The sequence below is a fragment of the Xenopus laevis genome, chromosome 7L (assembly GCF_017654675.1).
Source record: "Xenopus laevis strain J_2021 chromosome 7L, Xenopus_laevis_v10.1, whole genome shotgun sequence".
Lineage (NCBI taxonomy): Eukaryota > Metazoa > Chordata > Amphibia > Anura > Pipidae > Xenopus > Xenopus laevis.
In genome coordinates, this window is record NC_054383.1 from 45,828,517 (window position 1) to 45,851,862 (window position 23,346).

A 23,346-nucleotide genomic window follows, 5' to 3' on the forward strand; every position below is an offset into this window, starting at 1 on the left:
ATAGGAATTGTCAGATGGTCCCTAAATGCTGAACAGGCAAACAATCATATGAACAGCAGGGGGAGCTCCCGCCTTACTTCCCAGCCATGCAGAATTCAAGCAGATTTGTTTATGACAATCCCTAAGCAGCCCAGACCACACTGAGCATGTGCAGGGTCAGGGTCAGGCAAAGATGTTTAACAAAGTTACAAGATGACAGCCCCCTGTGGCCAACTTTGAAAGCATAAATCATTTGTTTAATTAGGCTTGGTGGTGTAGTAAGTCCATGCTTATGTTTAGTATACAAAATACAGCATTTTTAGCCTTATTCTATTTTAGACTTTAGCCTTGTCCTTTAATAAACAAGATTATTTAAAATAAATGGTGTTAATGTTAAGCAATACATTTGAAAATCTGCACCAAAAATCACAATGTTCTTGTTATTTTTAAGGGGGACAATGAAAAAAAGGGTTTTTTGTACTTTTTACAATTGTGGTGCTTTTATTATTTAATATTAAATAATAACACATTTACCCATTTTTTACTATTTGTACATTTTTTAAAAAGCTTAAGCCTTAGCAATGTTTCCTTGTTTTTACCACCTTGGTATGGTACCTCACCATTATGCCAGGGGATCCCACAAGATATACATCTATAAGATATAAAGACCCCTTTTCTAGTCCAGTTATTGTCTCAGTGGTGACTGCTTTCTGAAGGTTGATGTTATGGAAATATTTACATGAAACTTTCTCTGATTTTGGTCGGGAATCAGGTCCTAAGCATCTGTCATGATTGGACATATCTTTCCAAACTTGGTCTTCTTGAACTTTTTTCTTATACACACAATATAAACTTCTCTCCTGGGTACCAAGCCAAGCTATTGTGATGGAGTTGCAGGTTCTGAGCTTGTTAAAAGACCTTAATTTTAAGCTATCTGGGAAGAATGGAAAAAGAGGTTTGTGGATTTGTGAAGATGCTTGAACCATCACAGAAGAATGTGTGTTTTGCTCTGTTGATGTTATTACAACATATTTGTCTAATATTTTACCAGTAAGTGTTATATGTCTTAAGCTTTGTATTGATTCAGAAAATAATGTTTTTCCATTTTTCAATATCTGGGCTCTTACTTGACCTTTACATGACTGGAATGTAAACTGAACTTTTTTATGCATTGCTTGATACTGAAATGTATTGCTTTTTTGAGTTTTTCCATTAAGGTTAATTTGGACAATTTTTCCATCTTTTAGTTGCGAGTATTTGGGTTTGGGCTCCGTTAAAGTCTTTGCAAATGTCCCTGTATAGGCAGCACTGCCATTAGTGAGGAGATTGACTACAAATACATCAAAGTAATACTGAGTATTAGAGGTCAAATTAGACACTGTATATGTATTTTTATTACCAATACATATTTGTCTAACCTCAATATTATTGGTTTTGTGAATAATGCTTAATTCCCTGTTTGATAAATGCATGACACCTTGATGGTCATCTATGTGTTGTGAGACAGGAAGATTGGAGGACATTGTCCTTCGCCCACTAACTGATCTTACGGCAGCATCAGCAGCACACAAGCTTTTATAATTGTGTTTTTCATTTACAAGAATGCAGTATTCAATGTATTCCTTTGTTTTGAAGCCAGTTGGGCTTGGCTTCCAGACAAGGCTAACGGAATTATGGTTTAATGTGGTGACATCAATGCGTGGATCTCCAGGAAGTTCAGGAAATAGGGTTCCATAAGCTAGGTCAGTTGTTAAGTATACTGAGATGTGAGTATCTCTCTCAGTAGATAAAAATTCCAACAAGAAAAGGGATGAAGAATAGGATGATACTCCCACATAGTTTTCTACAGAGTTTCCTTTGTAATGGAAAAGTGCAGATACTGTCTTGTAAAATTGTCTTGATTTTAGATCACGCAAAGGTCTAAAATGATCTAAAATAAAAGATAAATAAAAATCTAAATATTTATAATTTGGTTAATGAAATCAATATTTTTACAAAATACATTAGTATTTATTAGGCACAATCAAAGCATGCACATCAATCACTAATGCACCAAAATCTATGATAGCCAACAAAATAATAGAAATATATTAATATAGTATGTATAAATCACAATAACAACATTGTATGTATCAGTGCTGCAACTGCAGGTGCACCAAACACAATCAAGCATGTGTTTATGCTCTGGGTAATGCTGAGTCTCCCACACTGGTCCAGAAGTAAACCTAACTACTCACCAGACAATATGAAGATTTTGCCAAACATTGAGCTAAAGTGAATGCATTTTATCCTTTAAATACACCAAATAATCATAAAGAAAGAAAAGATTGCATATAGTGCAATATGTTTATTTAGACTATCATAGGAGTTCTGTGTTTTGTGTGGTATCTGACACACTCAGGAAGGCTCTTAAATTAATCTAAATATGTGTTAACACCATCTAACATACGGTGGAAAAGAGACAAAGCTATTGTAGACCTATAGATGCTCCAATATGACATGGACCAAACTGTCAATAAACAGTGCTCAGTCATTTGCCTCTGTAGAAATATAAGATCAGTGGACACCAGGATAATGGAATATATATATGTAATATCAGAGCTGCCAAAGTCAATCATAGTGTCTTGGATGGTAGCATTTTAATTATGTTTTGTTGTGTGTTTTTAAATGGAGATTTTATGTATTTACTGCACTCACTTATGTCACAATATATTTATTTAGAGTTTTATTACATTTTTGCAGTTACATTTGGGAATGCTGACACAAGAAATTAAACCTTTTTTTTACATCTATCATAACATTGTATTTACATTTTCCCATACAATATTTTCCCAATGCTGTTAAATTACCTGATACTTCATATTTCTCCAAGAGTGGGCTGCCATATTTGTGCAGCAGTAGTCCGTTACCATTAAAAACTATAACTGACAGATTGAGAAGGGACTTTCATGTTGGCAAAAGAGTCAGGTTTAGAAACTTAAAATAAAAAACGTAGAAAAGCAGACCTATACATAATATTTAATGTGCATTAACATTCCGAAGAGTAGTTTTGTAGTGTCTATCACTTTAAGATCCCTTTTTTATATTCAGTAGCTGTAGGAGCAAACACACATGGCTTAACACCAATTTTGGCTTGAAGCCACTTCATCAGAAGCTGGCGTGCCCCCTAAAAAAGATGTTTATCCTTCCTCCATGGCAGTTGTGCTTTCATGTTACGCCCTATAGATTGTGCTTTGGTGGGTCCAACACATGCATTACTGATGCTTCTTACTTCACTTTTAGCTGTGACAACAGGGGCACATGCAATGGGTGCTTAGTTTCTCTGTGCTTGCACAGCGATGACAGTGAGTTGCTTCCATTTCTGCAGAGAAGACATGCTAGTGTAGGTTCCATGTCTGTGACATCTTCTGCACATACATTTGGGGCCTGTTATGGGTGCAACTTACCATGGTGGAACTACATCTTACTCCTGAGGTATTGCAGTAATTACACAAAATGTGCAGAACTTCTTTACACATGTATGCATATTTTTATTTATATAGTGCTACTTATGTATGCAGCACTGAACAGTATAAAAATAAGTTAATTGATCAAACAGGGGGTCATTACAATAATAAATACAAAGTACAATTACAATAAAGATTAGGAGATTAGTGTCCGAGAGATCGGTGTCCCATAGATTTTACAATCTAACATTCCTACATGCTAGTTTTTACTGTGTTAACAGATGTAACCTGCATTGTACAGGGGAGGTTTTTTAAAAAATGTATTGCACTATATGCAATCCTTTAGTCCTTCATGACTCTTTGCTAAGATGAGGATTTCCATGTTTTCACTTCAGTACAAATATATGGCCCTTGTCTTCAAATGGTCTAACGAGTAGTTGTACAAACTTTTAGGCTGGTTGTAAGACTCAGCATAGTCAAAACTTTGTTTTTCATGGGGGTGTTACAACACACGTGTGGTTGTGTTTGGTGCACCTGCAGTTGCATATATTGTGATTTATGCTACACTATAGTATTTTTATTTTTCCTTTCAGTGTTTTGTTTATCTTTTATACCCATTCAAGGGAGAAAACTGCAAGGACCTTCAATCGGCTTCACATATGTCACATCACTTATTAGAGAACGCAATAAGCACTGATTACTATACTGCACCAAATTCTTGGGCCTACTATGTACTGATATTAATTAGTAGGATAGCAAGCAATAAATATGCTAATACAGGTCTAAGCCAAAAAACTAAATTGGGAACTAAACATTGATCCAGTATAGTGTAAGGCAGTATTGTACCATATAGCAAATGTCAATAGTCATCTTGCTATCTGTCTTTTGCAGATCATTTCTTTTAATAATAGGCATACAGCTGTACTATTATTCAAGTCATAGTATTTGATAATAGCATAAATTACACCAATACTGCTGATTTATTGTGATCCTGGTGCTTTCATTTGTTCATTTTCTATGGAGCTTTTAGGATTATCATGATAATTGTGCTTTTAAGTTTAGTAAACTCACTAAATCTATTATTTTTCCATTTCATAAATTTGTGTACTGAATATATATAATTGCTCTGATTTATCCACAGTTTGGAATATACGGGCCCATTTACAATCTTTTTCTTTGCACTGTGCCCACTGCTCCTAATCATCTGATACCTTGCACATCATTCAGAATGTAAGGATAGGACTAGCTGTGTCTTGTAATGCTGCACTCAACACTGAGTATCCGATTATTCATCCGGCAATGACAACCTCACACTTCTTACCTGACTTGGTTCCATGAAAAACATGTGACATTTTGTACTGTAAAATACTCCATTCGATAGGTACATCGCAGGGCGTCACTGTTATTGAGAAGTGATGTGTAGTGTTTTCTTCCAAAGGAAAGTAATATCTAGGAAGGATATTAGGTTAGGCAGCTTTCAGAAAAAACAAGAGATAATATAGAACATAGAAAATGTTGCACATATATTGGAGCTTCTCTAAATCAATCAGAAAAAGTTACATCAGCATTTTTCTAAACTGTTTGCCTATTATGCATTTTAAATAGGGGAAGATTTATCAAAATGTGAGGTTTAGAGCTTAATAAATAAAACCTCACTCATGTTCTATTAATATCTATTTTTAGAATTGTAGTTGTATTTATCAATGGGTGAAAGAACTCACCAGTGGATAAATATATTTCTATAAATCCCATAGGATTAGTTGCACTAGAAACAAACTACTACCTGAATGCTTTTCCAAATCCAATGCTGTTTTCTCAGCTAATACAGTATGTTTAAATAAGAAGGACTCCTTAAGGCCTGCCCTAACCCTGAAAGGCCAAGCAGTAACAACATGGGTATGAACTCCAGCAGTGCACCACTGAAACAACAGAATCATATTTTAGTATTTTCATATACTTGCGGTGAAGTAATGACACATAATAAGCAACTATGTATTAGTATTAATTAAAGGGATACTGTCATGGGAAAAAAAAACATTCATTTCAAAATGAATCAGTTAAAAACCCATGTCCCACTGAGAGACATTCAGTTACATTGAGAAGGAAAAACAGCAGCCTGCCAGAAAGCATTTCTCCCCTAAAGTGCAGGCACAAGTCACATGACCTGGGGCAGCTGGGAAATTGACAAAATCTCTAGCCCCATGTCAGATTTCAAAATTGAATATAAAAAAATCTGTTTGCTCTTTTGAGAAATGGATTTCAGCGCAGAATTCTGCTGGAGTAGTACTATTAACTGATGTGTTTTGAATGATGACAGGATCCCTTTAATGTAATGAAATCTTTTCATTTGTCCATAGAAGTTTAGGTGAGGTATAGGTACGCTTCCTTCTTCATGTAGCCAGAAGCAAAACCAATAATAGTTCAAGGGAGGACTATTTGGAAAATGTAACTATTTTGCAACCATTGGTCTGACATATACACAAAGAACAGTTAACAACTTGCACCACTCACTTTTGTCTAAATGGGACAAATTGTTCATGTGTGCAAAATGCTAAATTAAGCTCTGCTTTTTGCTAACAAAAATATTACATTCGAAAGCATGTGTATTCAAACATTTATAATCTCATCACAAATCTTACCTTTTTGTAACATCTTTTAATAAGTAGATTGTCGTTTCTTTCCCTTCTGGCAAAATAACTGAGTGGTAATAATTAAGGAGATTCTTTTTTATACTTGAAGATGCTGGGATGTCAGACAAGCATAGGGATCCAATTGGTAGTCCAATAAAATAGAGGGACAATGCAAAGGTATATTTCTTTGTTCCTATTAGATGGTAGAAAAACAATAAGAAATTTTTCAAGCATTGTATTTCAGTCATTTTTTTGTCTTGTCAGTTTATTAGGAAGTTGCAATGTTGATGAAGTTCAACTTTATGTCGACTGCATCTATGTGGATTCATTTGACAGCAAATATGAAACCACTTGTACAGGGCCAACTTGTTTTCAAATTCAAAGCAAAACATATACTTATAAAATATCTAATTATGCTATAGGCTATGTACTGTAGTAGTTTACTATGATTATATATATATATATATATATATATATATATATATATATATATATATATATATATATATATATATATATATATATATATCAGAAGTTTATTAAAGAATAACTTGATCACCTTTTGTTAGCTGAAAAACCTAGGCCCTGGATTTGAAGACCAAATGTTTTCATCAGAGTGTGCATCATGTTCTAATCTTAGATAATACAATGTTGTATTTCACCACTGGTTCTTTAAATATATTCCAGTATTCAGATTTACAAAGGTGTTTTCTCATTACAGTTTAAGATATGTTATCATTATGTTCTACATTATTATTTTTATCTTTTCAGAATAACCTGACAAACTCTTTTGCCAATATCACATTCAAAATCCATTTCATACTGGTTCCTATCCATGTTCATAGAGCTGGTATTTGGAATAACCGGTAATTGTGATAACCAGTAATATGTGGCCAGTATCCTCAAATAGGACCAGTCATGTATGTGAGTGTTAAATAAGACACTCTCTAGTAGTGGTGGGGAGGAGAGTAGAGTCAAGCCTAAGCAGATTGTGGTAGTATGGGATTTAATTATTAGGAAAGTGGATAGGGTACTTTGTCGTCCGGATCGCTACAACCGAACAGTTTGCTGTCTACCTGGTGCGGCATGTGGTTGATCGGATAGACAAATTATTGTGTGGGGCTGGGCATGACCCAGCTGTCTTAGTGCATATCGGTACTAATGACAAAATAAATGGTAGATTCCAATGTCATCTTTTCTGAAATTTTGCCCGTGCCATGTGCAAGTTTAGGAAAACAGCGAGAGTTTAGGGAGCTAAATGCGTGGCTCAAGTCTTGGTGTAGGAAGGAAGGGTTTGGATTCCTAGAGCACTGGGCTGCACCTCAATGGAAGGGGGTCCACGGTGCTAGGGGAAAGAATGGAAGTTGGAGGAGTGTTTAAACTAGGCAAGGGGGGTGGGTAAGATAAAGAATTATGAGGAAGCTAGGGTAGACGGGGCAGTGGGATTAATAAGGGGTCATGGAGGAGGAGTGAGGGGGGCATACAGTTTACCAGCTAAGGAGGTCTCTCTGTTACAAGGAAAACAGAATAATACTAACTTAACATATAATTCTCCACTAAGTAATTCTATACAAACTCCATGCATTTGCTGTATGCTGGCAAATGCATGGAGTTTGTATAGAATTAATTGCATGCTCTAAAAATTATGACATAATTGGTATTATTGAGACCTGGTGGGATGAAACATGTGACTGGATTGTGAATTTAAATGGTTACACCCTTTTTAGGAGGGACAGAGGGATTAAAAAGGGTGGAGGAGTGTGTTTGTATGTAAAGCCTGAATTAAAGCCATGCACTAAAGAAATAACCATAGCTGGCACTGGTGAGGGTGTAGAATCCCTCTGGGTAGAGATTTTGACTGGGCAAAAGGTTACAAAAAGAATTATCATTGGTGTATGCTATAAACCACCTCGTATAAGTGTCGAGTATGAAGCCCAGCTACTCTTGCAGATACAAGCGGCTTCACAGCTGGGTCGAGTTGTTGCTATGGGTGACTTCAATTATCCAGACATTGACTGGGCAATGGGGTTGCTAAAACAGAAAAAGCTAGTAGGTTTGTAAATATGCTGAATGACAACTTTTTATTCCAGCTCGTTCAAGTAACTACTAGGAATAACTCTCTTTTGGACCTTGTAATAACTAATAATACTGAACTCATCTCTAACATTTGTGTGGGTGAGCATTTAGGGAATAGTGATCATAACATGGTCTCCTTTGAGATTCTGTTGCAGAAGCAATTCTATAAGGGAGTAACTAAACACTAAATTTCAGACGTGCAAACTTTGACAGTATAAAGGCATCTCTGCAACATATTAAGTGGGAAATGCTTTTCACAGGGTTAAACACAGAACAAAAATGGGAAGTCTTTAAAATGCTGCTTAATAAATATACTTGTCAGTATATTCCACTTGTAAGCAAGAAACATTGTTGCAAAGCAAAACCTTTTTGGTTCAATAGAAGCGTTGGTGTTGAGGTGGGGAAGAAAAGACGTGCTTTTAAGGCTTTCAAGTTAACTGAGACAGCCGAATCATTTATAAGGTACAAGGAGGCCAATAAATCATGCAAAGAAGCTATAAGGCAAGCTTAAATTGATATAGAAAATAATATTGCAGCAAGCAGTAAAAAAAAATCCAAAATTATTTTTTAATAATAGTAAAAAAATGAAGCAGGAAGGGGTGGAACCCTTACTATCAGAGGGGGGTCAGCTGGTTGAGGAAAACAAAATAAAAGTGCAGATTCTGAACTCATATTTTTCATCTGTCTACACAAATGAGGAAACAGTAAGTGAAGGTTTCCTTCTTACTAGTCCCAATTCTAGTAATACAACTAATGAAGCATGGTTCACACATGAGGAAATTCAAAAGAGACTAAAAGATGTTAATATTAACAAAGGTCCGGGGCCAGATGGTATTCATCCCAGGGTACTTAGCGAGCTTAGCTCTGTGATTGCCAAACCTCTTTACTTAATTTTTCAAGATTCATTGAGATCTGGCATGGTGCCGAGAGGCTGGCAAATTGCTAATTTGGTGCCTCTATTCAAATAAGGATCCCGTTCTCAGCCTCAAAACTATAGGCCAGTTAGTCTGACGTCAGTGTTAGGAAAGCTTTTCGAAGGGTTAATAAAGGATAAGATACTGGACTTCATAGCAAATCATAATACTATGAGTTTGTGCCAGCATGGTTTTATGTGTAATAGATCTTGCCAGACTAATTTAATTTCTTTTTATGAGAAGGTAAGTAGAGACATCGATTCTGGGATGGCAGTGGATGTGATTTACTAAGACTTTGCTAAAGCATTTGATACAGTGCCACACAGAAGGTTACTGGTTAAATTAAGGAATGTTGGCCTGGTACATAGTATTTTTACCTGGATAGAGAACTGGCTAAAAGATAGACTACAAAGAGTGGTGGTAAATGGAACATTTTCTAATTAGACCAATGTTGTTAGTGGAGTACCGCAGGGCTCTGTACTAGGTCCCTTGCTTTTCAACTTGTTTATTAATGACCTGGAGGTGAGCATTGAAAGTACTGTTTCTATATTTGCAGATGATACTAAATTGTGCAGAACTATAGGTTCCATGCAGGATGCTGCCACTTTGCAGAGTGATTTGACTAAGTTGGAAAACTGGGCAGCAAACTGGAAAATGAGGTTCAATGTTGATAAACGCAAGGTTATGCACTTTGGCAAAAATAATATAAATGCAAGTTATACACTAAATGGCAGTGTGTTGGGAGTTTCCTTAAATGAGAAGGATCTAGGGGTTTTTGTAGATAAGAAATTGTCTAATTCTGAGCAATGTCATTCTGTGGCTACTAAAGCAAATAAAGTTCTGTCTTGCATAAAAAAAGGGCATTAACTCAAGGGATGAAAACATAATTATGCCTCTTTATAGGTCCCTGGTGAGGCCTCATCTGGAGTATGCAGTGCAGTTTTGGACTCTAGTCCTTAAGAGGGATATAAATGAGCTGGAGAGAGTGCAGAAACGTGCAACTAAATTGGTTAGGGGGATGGAAGACTTCAATTATGAGGGGTAGACTGTCAAGGTTGGGGTTGTTTTCTCTGGAAAAAAGGTGCTTGTGAGGGGAGATGATTACACTTCACAAGTTCGTTAGAAGACATTATAGACAAATATCAGGGGACCTTTTTACCCATAAAGTGGATCACCGTACGAGTGGCCACCCCTTCAGACTAGAAGAAAAGAACTTTCATTTGAAGCAATGTAGGGGGTTCTTCACAGTCAGGACAGTGAGGTTGTGGAATGCACTGCCGGGTGATATTGTGATGGCTGATTCAGTTAATGCTTTTAAGAATGGCTTGGATGATTTTTTGGACAGACAGAATATCAAAGGCTATTGTGATACTAAGCTCTATAGTTAGTATAGGTACGGTTATATAGAATTTATGTAAAAGTAGGGAGGGGTATGGATGCTGGGTTTTCATTTGGAGGGGTTGAACTTGATGGACTTTGTCTTGTTTCAACCCAATTTAACTATGTAACTATAACTATGTAACTAAATCAGCCTATTGAGTTTATTTAATGTTTACATGATTTTCTAGTAAACTTAAGGTATGAAAATTCAAATTATGCAAAGATCACTTATCCGGAAAACTGGAGAATTCTGGATAACAGATCCCATACCTATATACTCAATTTTTTTTACCAAACTCAAATGTTTGCTTATTCATTTAAAAAAGTTGAATGAAAAAACTTGATCAAATAAAACACTGAGAAAAAAAAAACTCGAATGCTCCAAATTTGTATTCTACTCATTGATTTCAATGGTTTTACAAGCTCTCAAAAAATTTAAAACATCTAAACTTGAAAAAATGGCTTAAATTTTGCCTTGGACATCTACAGTACCACTGAATTCTTGCAAGCTTTTAGAAACCAAAGTTTTAATCTAAGTTTGTGCATAATAAATTCCAAACATTCAAGGTTTTTCAACTATAATTTGAATTTGTGAGTTTTAGAGCAAAAAACAATTAAACTTCGGCAAATATTCAAATTTCAGCTTTGATAAATCACCCCCTAATTGTGAGAATTTACGCATGCGTCCTGTTCGGCGCAGGCGCGGGCGCGCTAATGCGCGCCGGCGTGTGACGCGGGACGCCAGCGACGATCGCGGGCGCGAAGGAGCCGGCGACGGTCGCGGGCGCAAGGACGTAGGCGGAAACGCCGGTGATGGACGTGCTGGCGTCAGTTCCGCGACGTCAGCGTAAAGACGCCAGTTTGGCGCCAAAGTATCAATACTTAAACCAAATCCAGACTGAGATGCATTGCCTGGTTATTAGGTTATTTTACTGAAACCTTAGCGTCTTATACTATTGAATTCTTGTTGTCGACCCTTGCCTGTACCTGGACTACGATTTCTGCTGCCTGCCTCAACTCTTCGGCCTGTCTCATCGTTCACGAACCTCGCTGCCTGCCTTTTGACCTCGGACCTCCTGACTACGACTTTGCCTAATCCTTTTGTACTTCGCTTGATCGTCTCATTGGCTACTCTCCACAACCCTGCTCCCTGTTCCACTCCAGGTGGGTAGCGGTTGTGTGAGGCGCTTGTGGGTTCAATATCTACAGCTCCAGCTCCTTCTACGACTGGATAACACTGGTAAGCTTGACAGTATAACCAGGCCAAGATGGATCCAGCTGAAGGGACATCTCCGTTTGCTGTCCTAACCCAGCAGCTGTCTTCGCTCACGCAAGCGGTTCGAGAGCTGCAAAGGATGCTCAGCTACAAGAGCATATCAGAGCCCATCCACCAGCCGTACTCCCTTCCACGTCTGCTGCTACTCCTCCTGCTCCAACAGCGGTCCAGGTTATTACCTCCGAAATCTCTGAGCCAAAAGTAGCTTTTCCAGAGAAATTTGCTGGTGACCGAAAGGTGTTCCGGAATTTCAGGAGCAACTGTAAGCTGCTGTTCTCACTGAAACCCCACACTTACCCTACTGAGCAAACCCGGGTTGGGGTTATTATTTCTTTCCTCACGGGAGAACCACAGACTTGGGCCTTTCTTCTCATGGATCGCCACAGTCCTGTATTGGCCACAGTGGATTCGTTCTTTGACGCAATGATGATTCACACCGAGCCACTACCGCCGAGGCTGCCTTGCGTGCTCTGAAGCAAGGGGTCCGCCCTGCGGAAGATTACACTCTGGAGTTCCGGCAATGGGCGGATGATACTGAATGGAACCCTGCAGCACTAAAAAATCAGTATCGTTTTGGACTTTCATCCGAACTGAAGAACGAGTTAGCCCGTACTGGCATCCCTGACAGTTTGGAGGACCTCATCCTCCTTTCTATCCAACTTGATCAGAGGCTCAGGGAACGCAGAGAGGAAGAAAACGCGGAGAAAGCGGGCCTTCCACCTCAGACTTGGATGTTACCATCCGCTCCTCCTCCGGTCCGAATGCCTTCTACCTTTTCTCCAGCTATGCCTCCACCCGTCTTCAGTACAGCTCCAGAGCCCATGCAGATTGGTGCCATTAGATCTGCTCTAACTCCAGAGGAGCGTATCAGGCATCGCAGACTGTACCTCTGCCTCTACTGTGGACAAGCAGGCCATTTGCTTCGGGGTTGTCCGATCCGCCCAACGGGTAAGAAGTTGCTCGAAAAAGACTTTACCTCCTGCCATGTTCCTGTGCCTCTCCTGACAGTTTCTTTGTCTTTGCAGTGGGGAGACAAGCAGGTAGAACTCCAAGCAATCCTTGACTCTGGGGCCAGCGGGTGTTTTCTGGACAATGGAGTAGCACTACAATTCCAGATACCGCTCCAGACCAAGAAGAATCCCATTGCTCTCCGTGTGGCTGATGGTTCTCTGATTACCTCAGGCCCTGTGGTGCAAGAGACTGTCTCTCTTTTTGTTTTGTTGAATAAAGGGCATGCTGAAGTCATGAACTTTGATGTTGTCTCTTCTCCTTTATTCCCCGTTATCCTGGGATTACCCTGGTTGCAGAAACACAACCCATCCATCAACTGGGCTACCGGTGAAGTACAATTTCTTTCGAATTTTTGTTCTTCTCAATGTATTTCCTCTTCAAATAGAGTCTGTTCTTTATCCCCTGCCTCTGAAATCCATGAACTTCTTCCTCAGGTTTATTGGGAATTTTCGGACGTCTTCAATAAAAGAGGGGCTGACAAGTTACCTCCTCATCGTATTTACGATTGCCCTATTAATCTTCTTCCTGGGGCCCAGATTACTTTTGGACGAGTTTATCCTTTATCCGAGTCTGAACTTGTGGAACTTCGCTCTTATTTAGATGAGAATTTGGCTAAAGGGTTCATTAGACAGTCTTCTTCTCCAGCAGGAGCCGGGATTTTCTTCGTTGAGAAGAAGGATCATTCATTAAGGCCGTCTATAGACTACAGGGAATTGAACAAGATCACAGTCAAGAATCGTTACCCACTTCCTCTCATTCCGGAACTGTTTCAACGTTTGGCGGAGGCTAAGATCTTTTCTAAACTGGACCTCCGGGGCGCTTACAATCTGGTCAGAATAAGAGAGGGCTATGAATGGAAGACGGCCTTTCGTACTCGTTACGGGCATTTTGAATACCTGGTCATGCCCTTTGGTCTCTGCAACGCTCCTGCAACGTTTCAACATTTCGTTAATGATGTTTTCAGAGACTTCCTTGATATATTTGTCATCATTTATTTGGATGATATTCTTGTTTTTTCTAATTCTTTGGAAGAACACAGATTACATTTAAAGAGGGTCCTGGCTCGTCTGCGCACTCATCAGCTGTATGCTAAGATTGAGAAATGTGTGTTTGAACAATCATCTGTGGACTTTTTGGGTTTCTGCATTTCTCCTCAGGGTATCCAGATGGACTCCAGGAAGATTTCTGCAATTCTTAGCTGGCCAATTCCGTCTTCTAAAAAAGCAGTTCAATGTTTTATTGGCTTTGCAAATTTTTATAGAAAATTTATAAAGAATTTTTCTCAAGTTATCCTCCCAATCACTGAGTTGACTCGCAATAATCAAAAGTTTTTTTGGTCCACACAGGCTCAGGGGGCTTTTGAGAAACTGAAGACACTCTTCACTTCGGGCCCAATTCTTCACCATCCAGATGTTTCCCTTCCTTTTATTCTGGAGGTAGACGCTTCAGAACTTGCGGTGGGTGCTGTGTTGTCGCAGAGAACTGGGTTTCAAGAGGACCTTCATCCTGTTGCTTTTTTTTCTCGTAAATTGGCCAAGAGTGAATGCAACTATGATGTAGCTTACCGTGAATTACTCGCTATCAAGCTGGCACTTGAAGAGTGGAGGTATCTCCTTGAAGGGTCTAAACATCCGATTCTCATCTTTACGGATCATAGGAATCTGGAGTATTTACGTTCGGCCAAGAGGCTGAGACCTAGACAAGCAAGGTGGGCTTTATTTTTCATGAGATTTAATTTTCATCTCACATACCGACCTGGATCTAAGAATGTTAAAGCAGATGCTTTATCCCGAATGTTCTCTTCTGAAGACGAGGTTCCTTTGGCTCCTGAGACGATTTTAAACTCTAATAATTTCCTCATGCTACAGTCTACCCTGGTAGATGGAATTAAAGACGCTTCCATAAACATCTCTGAACCATCATTAGTTTCCAAGGAGGGTTTTTTTCTTCATCAAGGTAAAATTTTTGTTCCAGAACAAATGCAGTTAGAGTTCCTTAGGAATATTCATGATTCCAAATTGGCGGGTCATCCAGGTATCAAGAAAACCATTATCTTGGCTAAGAGATTATTTTGGTGGCCTGGGATGGCTAAAGACTGTTTTAAATTTGTTTCATCATGTGAAGTTTGCTCTAGATCCAAGGACTCTCATTCTAGGCCTATTGGTCTTCTTCAACCCCTGCCAGTGCCTTCCCGTCCTTGGGGATCAGTTTCTTTGGACTTTATTTCTGATTTACCATTGTCCTGTGATTGTTCCACCATTGTTGTTTTTGTGGACCGTTTAACTAAGATGGCTCATTTTAAGTCGTTACCAAGACTTCCTTCTGCCTCCGAGACGGCTGATACCTTCATTAAGGAAGTAGTAAGACTTCATGGCCTTCCAGATGAGGTGGTGTCGGATCGGGGACCGCAATTCACTTCACAGTTTTGGAAATCGTTGTGTGGAGCACTCAAGATTTCGGTGTCCCTTTCCTCTGCCTTTCATCCTCAGTCCAATGGCCAGACCGAGCGAACTAACCAGACTCTCGAGCAATATCTGAGATGTTATTCTTCATACCTCCAAGACGATTGGGTGAATCTTCTTCCTCTTGCAGAGTTTGCTTATAATAATTCCCACCATTCTTCAATCAATCAGTCCCCTTTCTTCGCAAACTATGGTCTTCATCCAGTAACTTTTCCCTCTACCATTGTTTCTGACATTTTAGTTCCTGCTGTCAAAGACCGATTAACTTTTCTATCCAATAATTTTAGAAAACTTCAAGAAAACATGAAGAAGGCTCAACAAAATTTCAAGACTTATGCTGATCGGAGGCGGAGAGGTGACCCAGAGTTCAAGGTGGGTGACTGTGTTTGGTTGTCAACTGTTAACCTGAAGCTTTCTTGTCCCAGTAGGAAGTTGGGTCAACGTTTCTTGGGTCCCTTTCCTATTATTCGTCAAGTCAATCCTGTGGCTTTCCAGCTTAAACTTCCAGCATCCTGGCACATCCATCCTGTGTTTCATGCTGCACTTCTGAAACCGGCCTCAACGTTCCGATTTTCTGGGCGTTCGGCTCCCCCTCCGCTTCCTGTGGTGGTCGATGGTCAAGAAGAATTTGAGGTTGAGGAGATCCTGGATTCCAGATTAAGAGGCAAGCGTCTCCAGTACCTGGTAAGATGGAAGGGTTACGGTCCGGAAGAGAATTCTTGGGAACCAGCCTCTAACATCCACGCTTCGGAGTTGCTGGAAAAATTCCGTGGAACTTAACCTGGTAAGCCTTCTGGTTGTCGCGTCCTGAGGCCGCTCCTTGATGGGGGGCAATGTGAGAATTTACGCATGCGTCCTGTTCAGCGCAGGTGCGGGCGCGCTGATGCTCGCCGGCGTGTGACGCGGGCGCAAGGACGTAGGCGGAAACGCCGGTGATGGACGTGCTGGCGTCAGTTCCGCGACGTCAGCGCAAAGACGCCAGTTTGGCGCCAAAGTATCAATACTTAAACCAAATCCAGACTGAGATGCATTGCCTGGTTATTAGGTTATTTTACTGAAACCCTAGCGTCTTATACTATTGAATTCTTGTTGTCGACCCTTGCCTGTACCTGGACTACGATTTCTGCTGCCTGCCTCGACTCTTCGGCCTGTCTCATCGTTCACGAACCTCGCTGCCTGCCTTTTGACCTCGGACCTCCTGACTACGACTTTGCCTAATCCTTTTGTACTTCGCTTGATCGTCTCATTGGCTACTCTCCACAACCCTGCTCCCTGTTCCACTTCAGGTGGGTAGCGGTTGTGTGAGGCGCTTGTGGGTTCAATATCTACAGCTCCAGCTCCTTCTACGACTGGATAACACTGGTAAGCTTGACACCTAATAATGGAATTTTATGTGATTTGTTACAGCAAGCCTCAAAATCACAGTGTAACAGAATTAGTGCAGAAAATGACATTATTTATTGTCCCATCAAATAAGTAGGGCAAATGACATAAGCCTTAGTACAAAGTTTTAGGCAGAAAAAAATTCACATTAGTTTGTGTAATCTGGCCACACTCAAGCACAGGTATGGAATCTATTATCTGGAAACTCGATATGCAGAAAGCTCGGAATTACTGAAAGGCTGTCTCCCATAGACCCATTTTATCCAAATAATCCACATTTTTTAAAATTATTTCCTTTTTTTTCTCTGTAATAATACAAGTGTCTTGTACTTAATCCAAACTAAGATATAATGAATCATTGGTTAAAGCAAAATCAGCCTATTGAGTTTATTTAATGTTTACATGATTTTCTAGTAGACATAAGGCATGAATATCCAAATTACAGAAAGATCATTATCCGGAAAACACCAGGTCCCAAGCATTCCAGATAGCAGGTTCCATACCTGTATTGCCGAAATGCACAGATCTGATAATTTAGCTTCATCTTCTTCATCATCATCATCATTTATTTATATAGCGCTGTCAAGATATGCAGTCAAGATTCACATGGTAAGCTAAAGTTGGTTGCACCTGCTACCTTCTGGCACTCACAATTAAACATAACAACATATAATACCTGAACTGCAGATGCAATTACAGAAACAGGAGGCAGCTCCAATGATCAATACATTGTAGAGCACAGCAGTGGTCTGAAGCTACCCTTTGACTCTTGCTTAATAGAAGAGTAATGGCAGTGTATCAAGGCCATTCTCACTCTTTGGTGACAAGATGCTGTCTGGTGATATTGTACTTGTACTTGTGAGGACCAGACTTCTGACAGCCTTTCTTATCACTTTTACCTTTATATAGGGCATTAGGTAAGGAAGGTCGTCTCCTATAGACTCCATTTAATGAAATAATTCAAATTTTGAAAAATAATTTCCATTTTCTTTGTCATTATAAGACAGTACCTTGTACTTCATAAGATATAATTAATCCTTATTGGATGCAAAATAGTCTTATTGGGTTTAATTAATGTTTAAATGATTTTTAGTAGATTTAAGGTATGGTGATGCAAATTATGGAAAGATCCCTTATCCAGAAAATTCCAGGGCCTGACCATTCAGGATAAAATGCCCTATACCTGTGACTTGTGATGGGCAAATCTGTGGTGTTTCGTTTCACCCGGAAATATACGAATTTACAGAAAAAAATCCCAAAACACATTGAAGTCAATGGGCGTCAATATACATTTTTTTGTTGCGGTGGATTTTTTTGGCATAATTTCTTATTATTTTCTTATTAATTAATTTATTTGCCGGCACCGAAACGCAGAAATTCGCTGCGAATCCATGTCTGCCGAATTTTTTCGCCCATCACTACCTGTGCTTCATATAGCCATAGCCAGTCTAGCAGTTTAAAATTTGCAGCTCCTGGAGACACAGACAGTTTATTCTGCAAACAAAACCTTAATCTAGTTCTCCAGACTTCAATACAATATTTTGCTTTATCTAAGGAGGTTGATTTAGGTCAAGTAATATAAAGTTCATTATTTTCTTATTTCATTTCAGTCAACAGCTGAGTTATTTGCAGGTTTGATTAAATGGCTGCTATTGACCTGCTTGTTTTGTCCTGTGAAACACAAAAGTCCATGTCATTTTTAATTAGGTGTTTTCAAGATGACCTTCAGATTGTCAATAGAAATGTGTCATTGTTAAGTGTTTCAGATGCTCTTGTTGGAAAAAAGAAATATCTGTTAACTGAGAGAGAGAAAACAAAATCATTATGCTTAGGCTCTGAAACAAGATTTTGGGCATCTTTAGGAATCTTTAATACAGTTAATATAAAATTCCAGATGTTACAGCTAAAATTAAAAAGCAAAAAAAGTTCATTCTGAATGTCAGGCTGTAAATTTGCCACTTGGAAAAAGTCTCACTTAACATCCTTTTTATTACTGGATCTAGATACGTATCTGTATTAGGAAAGTTTAATGTATGGTGCATGTGTGTGAAGCCACATAACTAATAAACTCATAATGACACATAAAAATAATGGTAGCACTACATGTGTGACATTTAAAAGGCAATTTAAGAATGCAGTTCACTGTACATAGGGCAATTTTCAGATGACCATGTTTTTTACCCTAAATGTATTAGGGTGTATTAGTGTGTCAAAATGAACACAATTGCACATCTGCATGTTCACAAATCAGATGCAAGTTGCAGATTTTTAGAGTAGGGATAAGCCAATTCTGGCACTATGACTTGTGGTCATAAAAACTAAAGGTAATGCAGTTAGATCAGCCCTAGACTAGCTTACAAGCTATGTATCCGCATCTTCCTCCTGGCCCTCTTAAATTAGGCAGTCTTTTATGGGGCGGGAATGGTGGAAGAACTAACATTAAAAAGAAAGGGCCTCTCTATTTTATTTATACAATCAACAGCAATGTTGTGCATTCTATAGTTTGAAAGACAATTTTGGGAGCACGAGACATGGCTAAATTGCAGTATGTACAGTTCACAAATTTGCAGCACTCCATGGGGCCAAATTTACTAAAGGGCGAAGTGACTAACGCTGGCGAAAATTCTACAGAGTAACGTCATTTCTGAACTTCGCCAATTTACTAACGGTCGCTGGCGTAACTTCGCTAGCGAATGAGATAGACTCTAGCGGTACTTCGCTCCCTAACGCCAGGCGAATTTGCGCTCTGGCAAATGAATGTAACTACGCGAATTCACTAAGATACGGATTTTACTGAACGTTATCTCTTGTGCCAGACTTGCCTTTGCCACCTCAGAATAGGTGAAGTGCAATAGGAGTTCCTCAAAAAATAGTTTAAAATTTCTTGAAAAGTTTCAAAAAACACTAGCATCTTTTTTTTTTTTTCAGGGTGATAGACTGCAAAGGAGTGCAAACTTTTTTTGGGGTAACCGGCTTCCCCCCTACATTTCCTAACATATGGCACATAAACTATACAGTGGGCTTATGTGTAGGGCATTATAACAACTCTATTTTCTTTTATTAAGGTTTCCCAGACTTGTGTAGTGTAATGTATTTGCTGCAACATATACGTCCATTGAACTTTAACTTCCCGCAGTATGCAAATTAGGCAATGGTAGCGCAAATTCGCTTTGCTTGGCACTGTAACGCTAGTGCAACTTCACCAGCATTTGTCGCTCTGAACGCAACTTTCAGATTTTAGTGAATTACCGTTGTCCTGGCGTGAGCGAAGCCGTCGCTGGCGAATTTTCAGAGGTTAGTAAATTTGCCCCCATGAGAGCGTTCCACTACTGGAGTAATGAGAAATGTTGAATGCTGAAATGTATATAAACTATTAGTAACTGATATCAATTGAAAATCTGAAATACAATAAAATGGATTGATAACCCATGTAAACTATTCAGTAGCATTGTCTATTAGAGTGGTGCCAGTATGCAAATTAGACAATGGTAGCGCAAATTCACTTTGCTTGGCACTGTAACGCTAGTGCAACTTCACCAGCATTTGCCGCTCTGGACGCAACTTTCGGATTTTAGTGAATTACCGTTTTCCTGGCGAATCTACGCCTGGCAAAGTGCTGCGTGAGCGAAGCCATCGCTGGCGAATTTTCAGAGGTTAGTAAATTTGCCTCCATGAGAGTGTTCCACTACTGGAGTAATGAGAAATGTTGAATGTTGAAATGTATATAAACTATTAGTAACTGATATCAATTGAAAATCTGAAATCCAATAAAATGGATTGATAACCCATGTAAACTATTCAGTAGCGTTGTCTATTAGAGTGATGGCAAAGAAATCTGAAACATTTATAGAAGAATATGGAGCTGACCTAAATGGGCTACACTGGCCAGAAGTATACTGAAATGCAGTGTCGGACTGGGGGTTCTTGGGCCCACAGGCCTACAGCCTCAGGGGCCCCCTGACGAACCTCCGGCCCCCAGAGTAAAGTCCTCTCTGATGCCACTGACCTCTTCCGCGTGCATACTTTTTACGTCACACCAGCGGGACTGGGGGAGGTAAGAAGAGGGAGTGGGTCTAGGCTGGCGGGGCCCAAAAGACACGGGGCTCACCAGGTTTTTTCCCGATATCCCGCCGACCCAGTCCGATCCTGCTGAAATATGCTGTTACACTTGTGTAAATAGTGCCATCTATCACAAGACAAATTTCTTGCATTCATTTTCAAATGTGTATTGTTTTTGGTGGATGAATAATAGCCAACTGTAAAAGACCACAGCAGAGGTATGCTTTGCTGCTTTTTACCTACCAGCTAGGTTTTTATGGATTACCAAGATGCAAAGGTGGCCAAATATGGTCAAGCAAATGTGCTGCAGCTTTGCAGCACATTTGGCACCTGGGGGGATAACATCTCAACAGACCACCCTGCAATCCTGTCAACTCTAGATGACCATTGTGCATTTATGGTACATTTGCAGAAACTAAAGGGTGATGGATGTTGGCAATCCACTGACCATTCTTCATGTTGGTTATATTCTATAGTATCCAAATATTTGCCCTGAAGGGAACTCACACACAGTTCCATTATGGCCATAAAAGCCTAGTATTATCAACAAGCAGTGCATAAGAGAAAGCTTTGACTCTGACAATATAGTAAACACAGCAAAATGCAGAATGCCAATCCGCACAGTTAACGACCATACCCTTCTCAACCACATTAACCTGAATGGCAAAATGTGGATTTTTGATCATACTTACAGGAAAAATGTAGAGCTGGGGTCATATCTGGTCCGAGGCTCTATATTGCCGATAGATCTAAATTTCATGATCAGATATGGGGAAACACTTCATTGATACAGCAGTAAAGGGGCTATTCGTGGGGCACACTTACAAACCAACACTGGGGTGGTTTACTTTACCTTTTAATATTCTGATCTGGAGCCAGAGTAAAAAAAAAAAAAATAATAGGAAGACTAGTAGCGCTGCTTAGGGGTGATATCAATAATTCCATTATTCCAATCCAGTATAAATTTTATACCCTTTTCACATGTAAAGCTTTTATGCATCATTCTGATCACATATTCCTTCTGTAAAGCCATTTACATTAAATACAGAAATGTTTAAATAAATAGCCAGTTTAATACTAGTGACTGTGTATTACACATACAGTATAAGCAATAAGTAAACCACTTACACTGCCTGGGGTATATTGCTCTGTTTTGAAGCAAGTGAATTAAGAGCTGGCCTATAATGTTGTTATATGATACTATCAAACATGATTTCAGAAAAGTCACAGCTGAAAAACACAGATTATTTGTATACATGAAACTTTATAAAGGTTAATAAAAACCGAAACTGTAAAGAGGGGAGTGAGAGATTCAGTTTGTCAGATCAAAATATTCAAATCATTCAACCAATGGAATCAAGTTACCTCCTTCATTAAATCAGTCATTAAATTCAGTACCTTTAGTACTTTTACTACATTTAGTAGCAGAAATTCAGTACTTTTAGTATTTTACTACATTTAGCAGCAGAAAGTGCCACTACACATTTTCAAGTACATGCATTGGATCAGATCAGTCATTTTGATTTGGACTGCACAATAGTCATAAATGGGTTTGATAAGGACAAATGATTTCTTGAAAGGGAAACAGCATTCCAAAATGCTATATGCCATAGGAATGACTATAGGGCATGCACCACTAAATTGTGTTTGGTTTCGTAGGTGAAGACTTTTTGTGTACATGGGTGCAATATGCAATAGCCACAGGCTGTCAGGGTGCTGTCTATCAAAATCAACTGTAGGGCTATAAGTTGGAACATCCTGAATTACTTACTGGTTTCATCTCTGGTTGAAGGTTCAGCTATAATTTTGGGATGTAAAAATTGGTACCACTCCAAAATTTAAATTAACATAAGTTTAAGGTCTCATCCCATCAATGCACAAAATCTACTCCAATGACACAGTAATTAGTTGATACCACGACTGTGTTCCCTTTACATTTTAAACCATCTTACCACTTACTGCAGATTTGAGCACTAAATATAGACATATACAACTTCATATTAATTAATAACAATTAAAAGAAATTTTATGTCTGTGGACCATTTTTTTCCATATGACAGGCGCACTGAGCACATTCCTTGCTGTAAAGGAATCTGATTCTAAGCTCTATAGAAACGACAGGCAAACTTATTGCCTTTTAATGCCCAATGTGTACTGTATGGTAAATAGGACAGGCTGATAGCTCTTTGCAGTTGCTCTCGATATATAATTTATATTTATAATTTTATGTTAAATGAACACTTACCTCCCATAGTCGAACTGCAAATCTAAAGCTTGTCTTTGTGCATCAAATCAAATTCACTCTGGAAATTAAGTCAAAAACACAAAGCAACCTCCAAGATAATGTTGTCTTCATACCGATTTCCTAAGGTGACTTTAAAAATAAAATTGAAATATTCAGTTTTGCTCACAAAAATAAATAAAACAGGAAAAAAAAGGAAAAAAAGTAAGAAAGAAAAAGAAATGTAACTTTTCCCAGAGCAGTATTCCTGGTTCGTCTAATACTAGCAATCTCTCTCCTCCCTACTATACTCTGAGTTGGTCTTTGGCAGATCTGCAGAGGGATAACGGCTTGAATGAGACAGAGAAAAGGACACCCACTTAACCATTTATGGTCTGCTCCATGTAAATCTACAGAGCATGACTGAACCATGTAAATAATCTGATGTTACTGTGAAAGCAATGTCCCATCTTTTTTTATTATAGATTTCTTCTATTGTATGACATTCC

The 23,346-nt window shown here is 38.9% G+C and overlaps 1 protein-coding gene across 2 annotated transcripts; it reads right to left on the bottom strand.

Moving 5' to 3' along the window:
* Positions 1–289: 289 nt before the first annotated feature.
* On the bottom strand, positions 290–23,203 carry ndnfl2.L (neuron-derived neurotrophic factor like 2 L homeolog). Of its 2 annotated transcripts, XM_018224751.2 has the most exons (4): positions 22,862–23,203; positions 6,065–6,248; positions 4,747–4,874; positions 290–1,909 (listed from the first exon to the last, which is right to left on the bottom strand). In XM_018224751.2, exons 1-4 carry the CDS (start codon positions 22,866–22,868, stop codon positions 555–557), a joined length of 1,674 nt encoding a protein of 557 aa, XP_018080240.1. In that variant the 5' UTR covers positions 22,869–23,203; the 3' UTR covers positions 290–554. The 2 variants fall into 2 exon arrangements, with proteins under 2 accessions (XP_018080240.1, XP_041424836.1); XM_041568902.1 differs by lacking the exons at positions 6,065–6,248; positions 22,862–23,203 and adding an exon at positions 5,209–5,485.
* Between the last annotated feature and the right edge of the window lie 143 nt (positions 23,204–23,346).

Excerpts from the sequence above, each read along its gene's own strand:
- ndnfl2.L (XM_018224751.2), bottom strand. Across the intron at positions 4,875-6,064 it reads TTAAAAGATGTTACAAAAAG|ATATTACTTTCCTTTGGAAG; the intron begins GTAAGATTTGTG and ends TATCCTTCCTAG. Across the intron at positions 1,910-4,746 it reads TTTTCATGGAACCAAGTCAG|ATCATTTTAGACCTTTGCGT; the intron begins GTAAGAAGTGTG and ends CTTTTATTTTAG.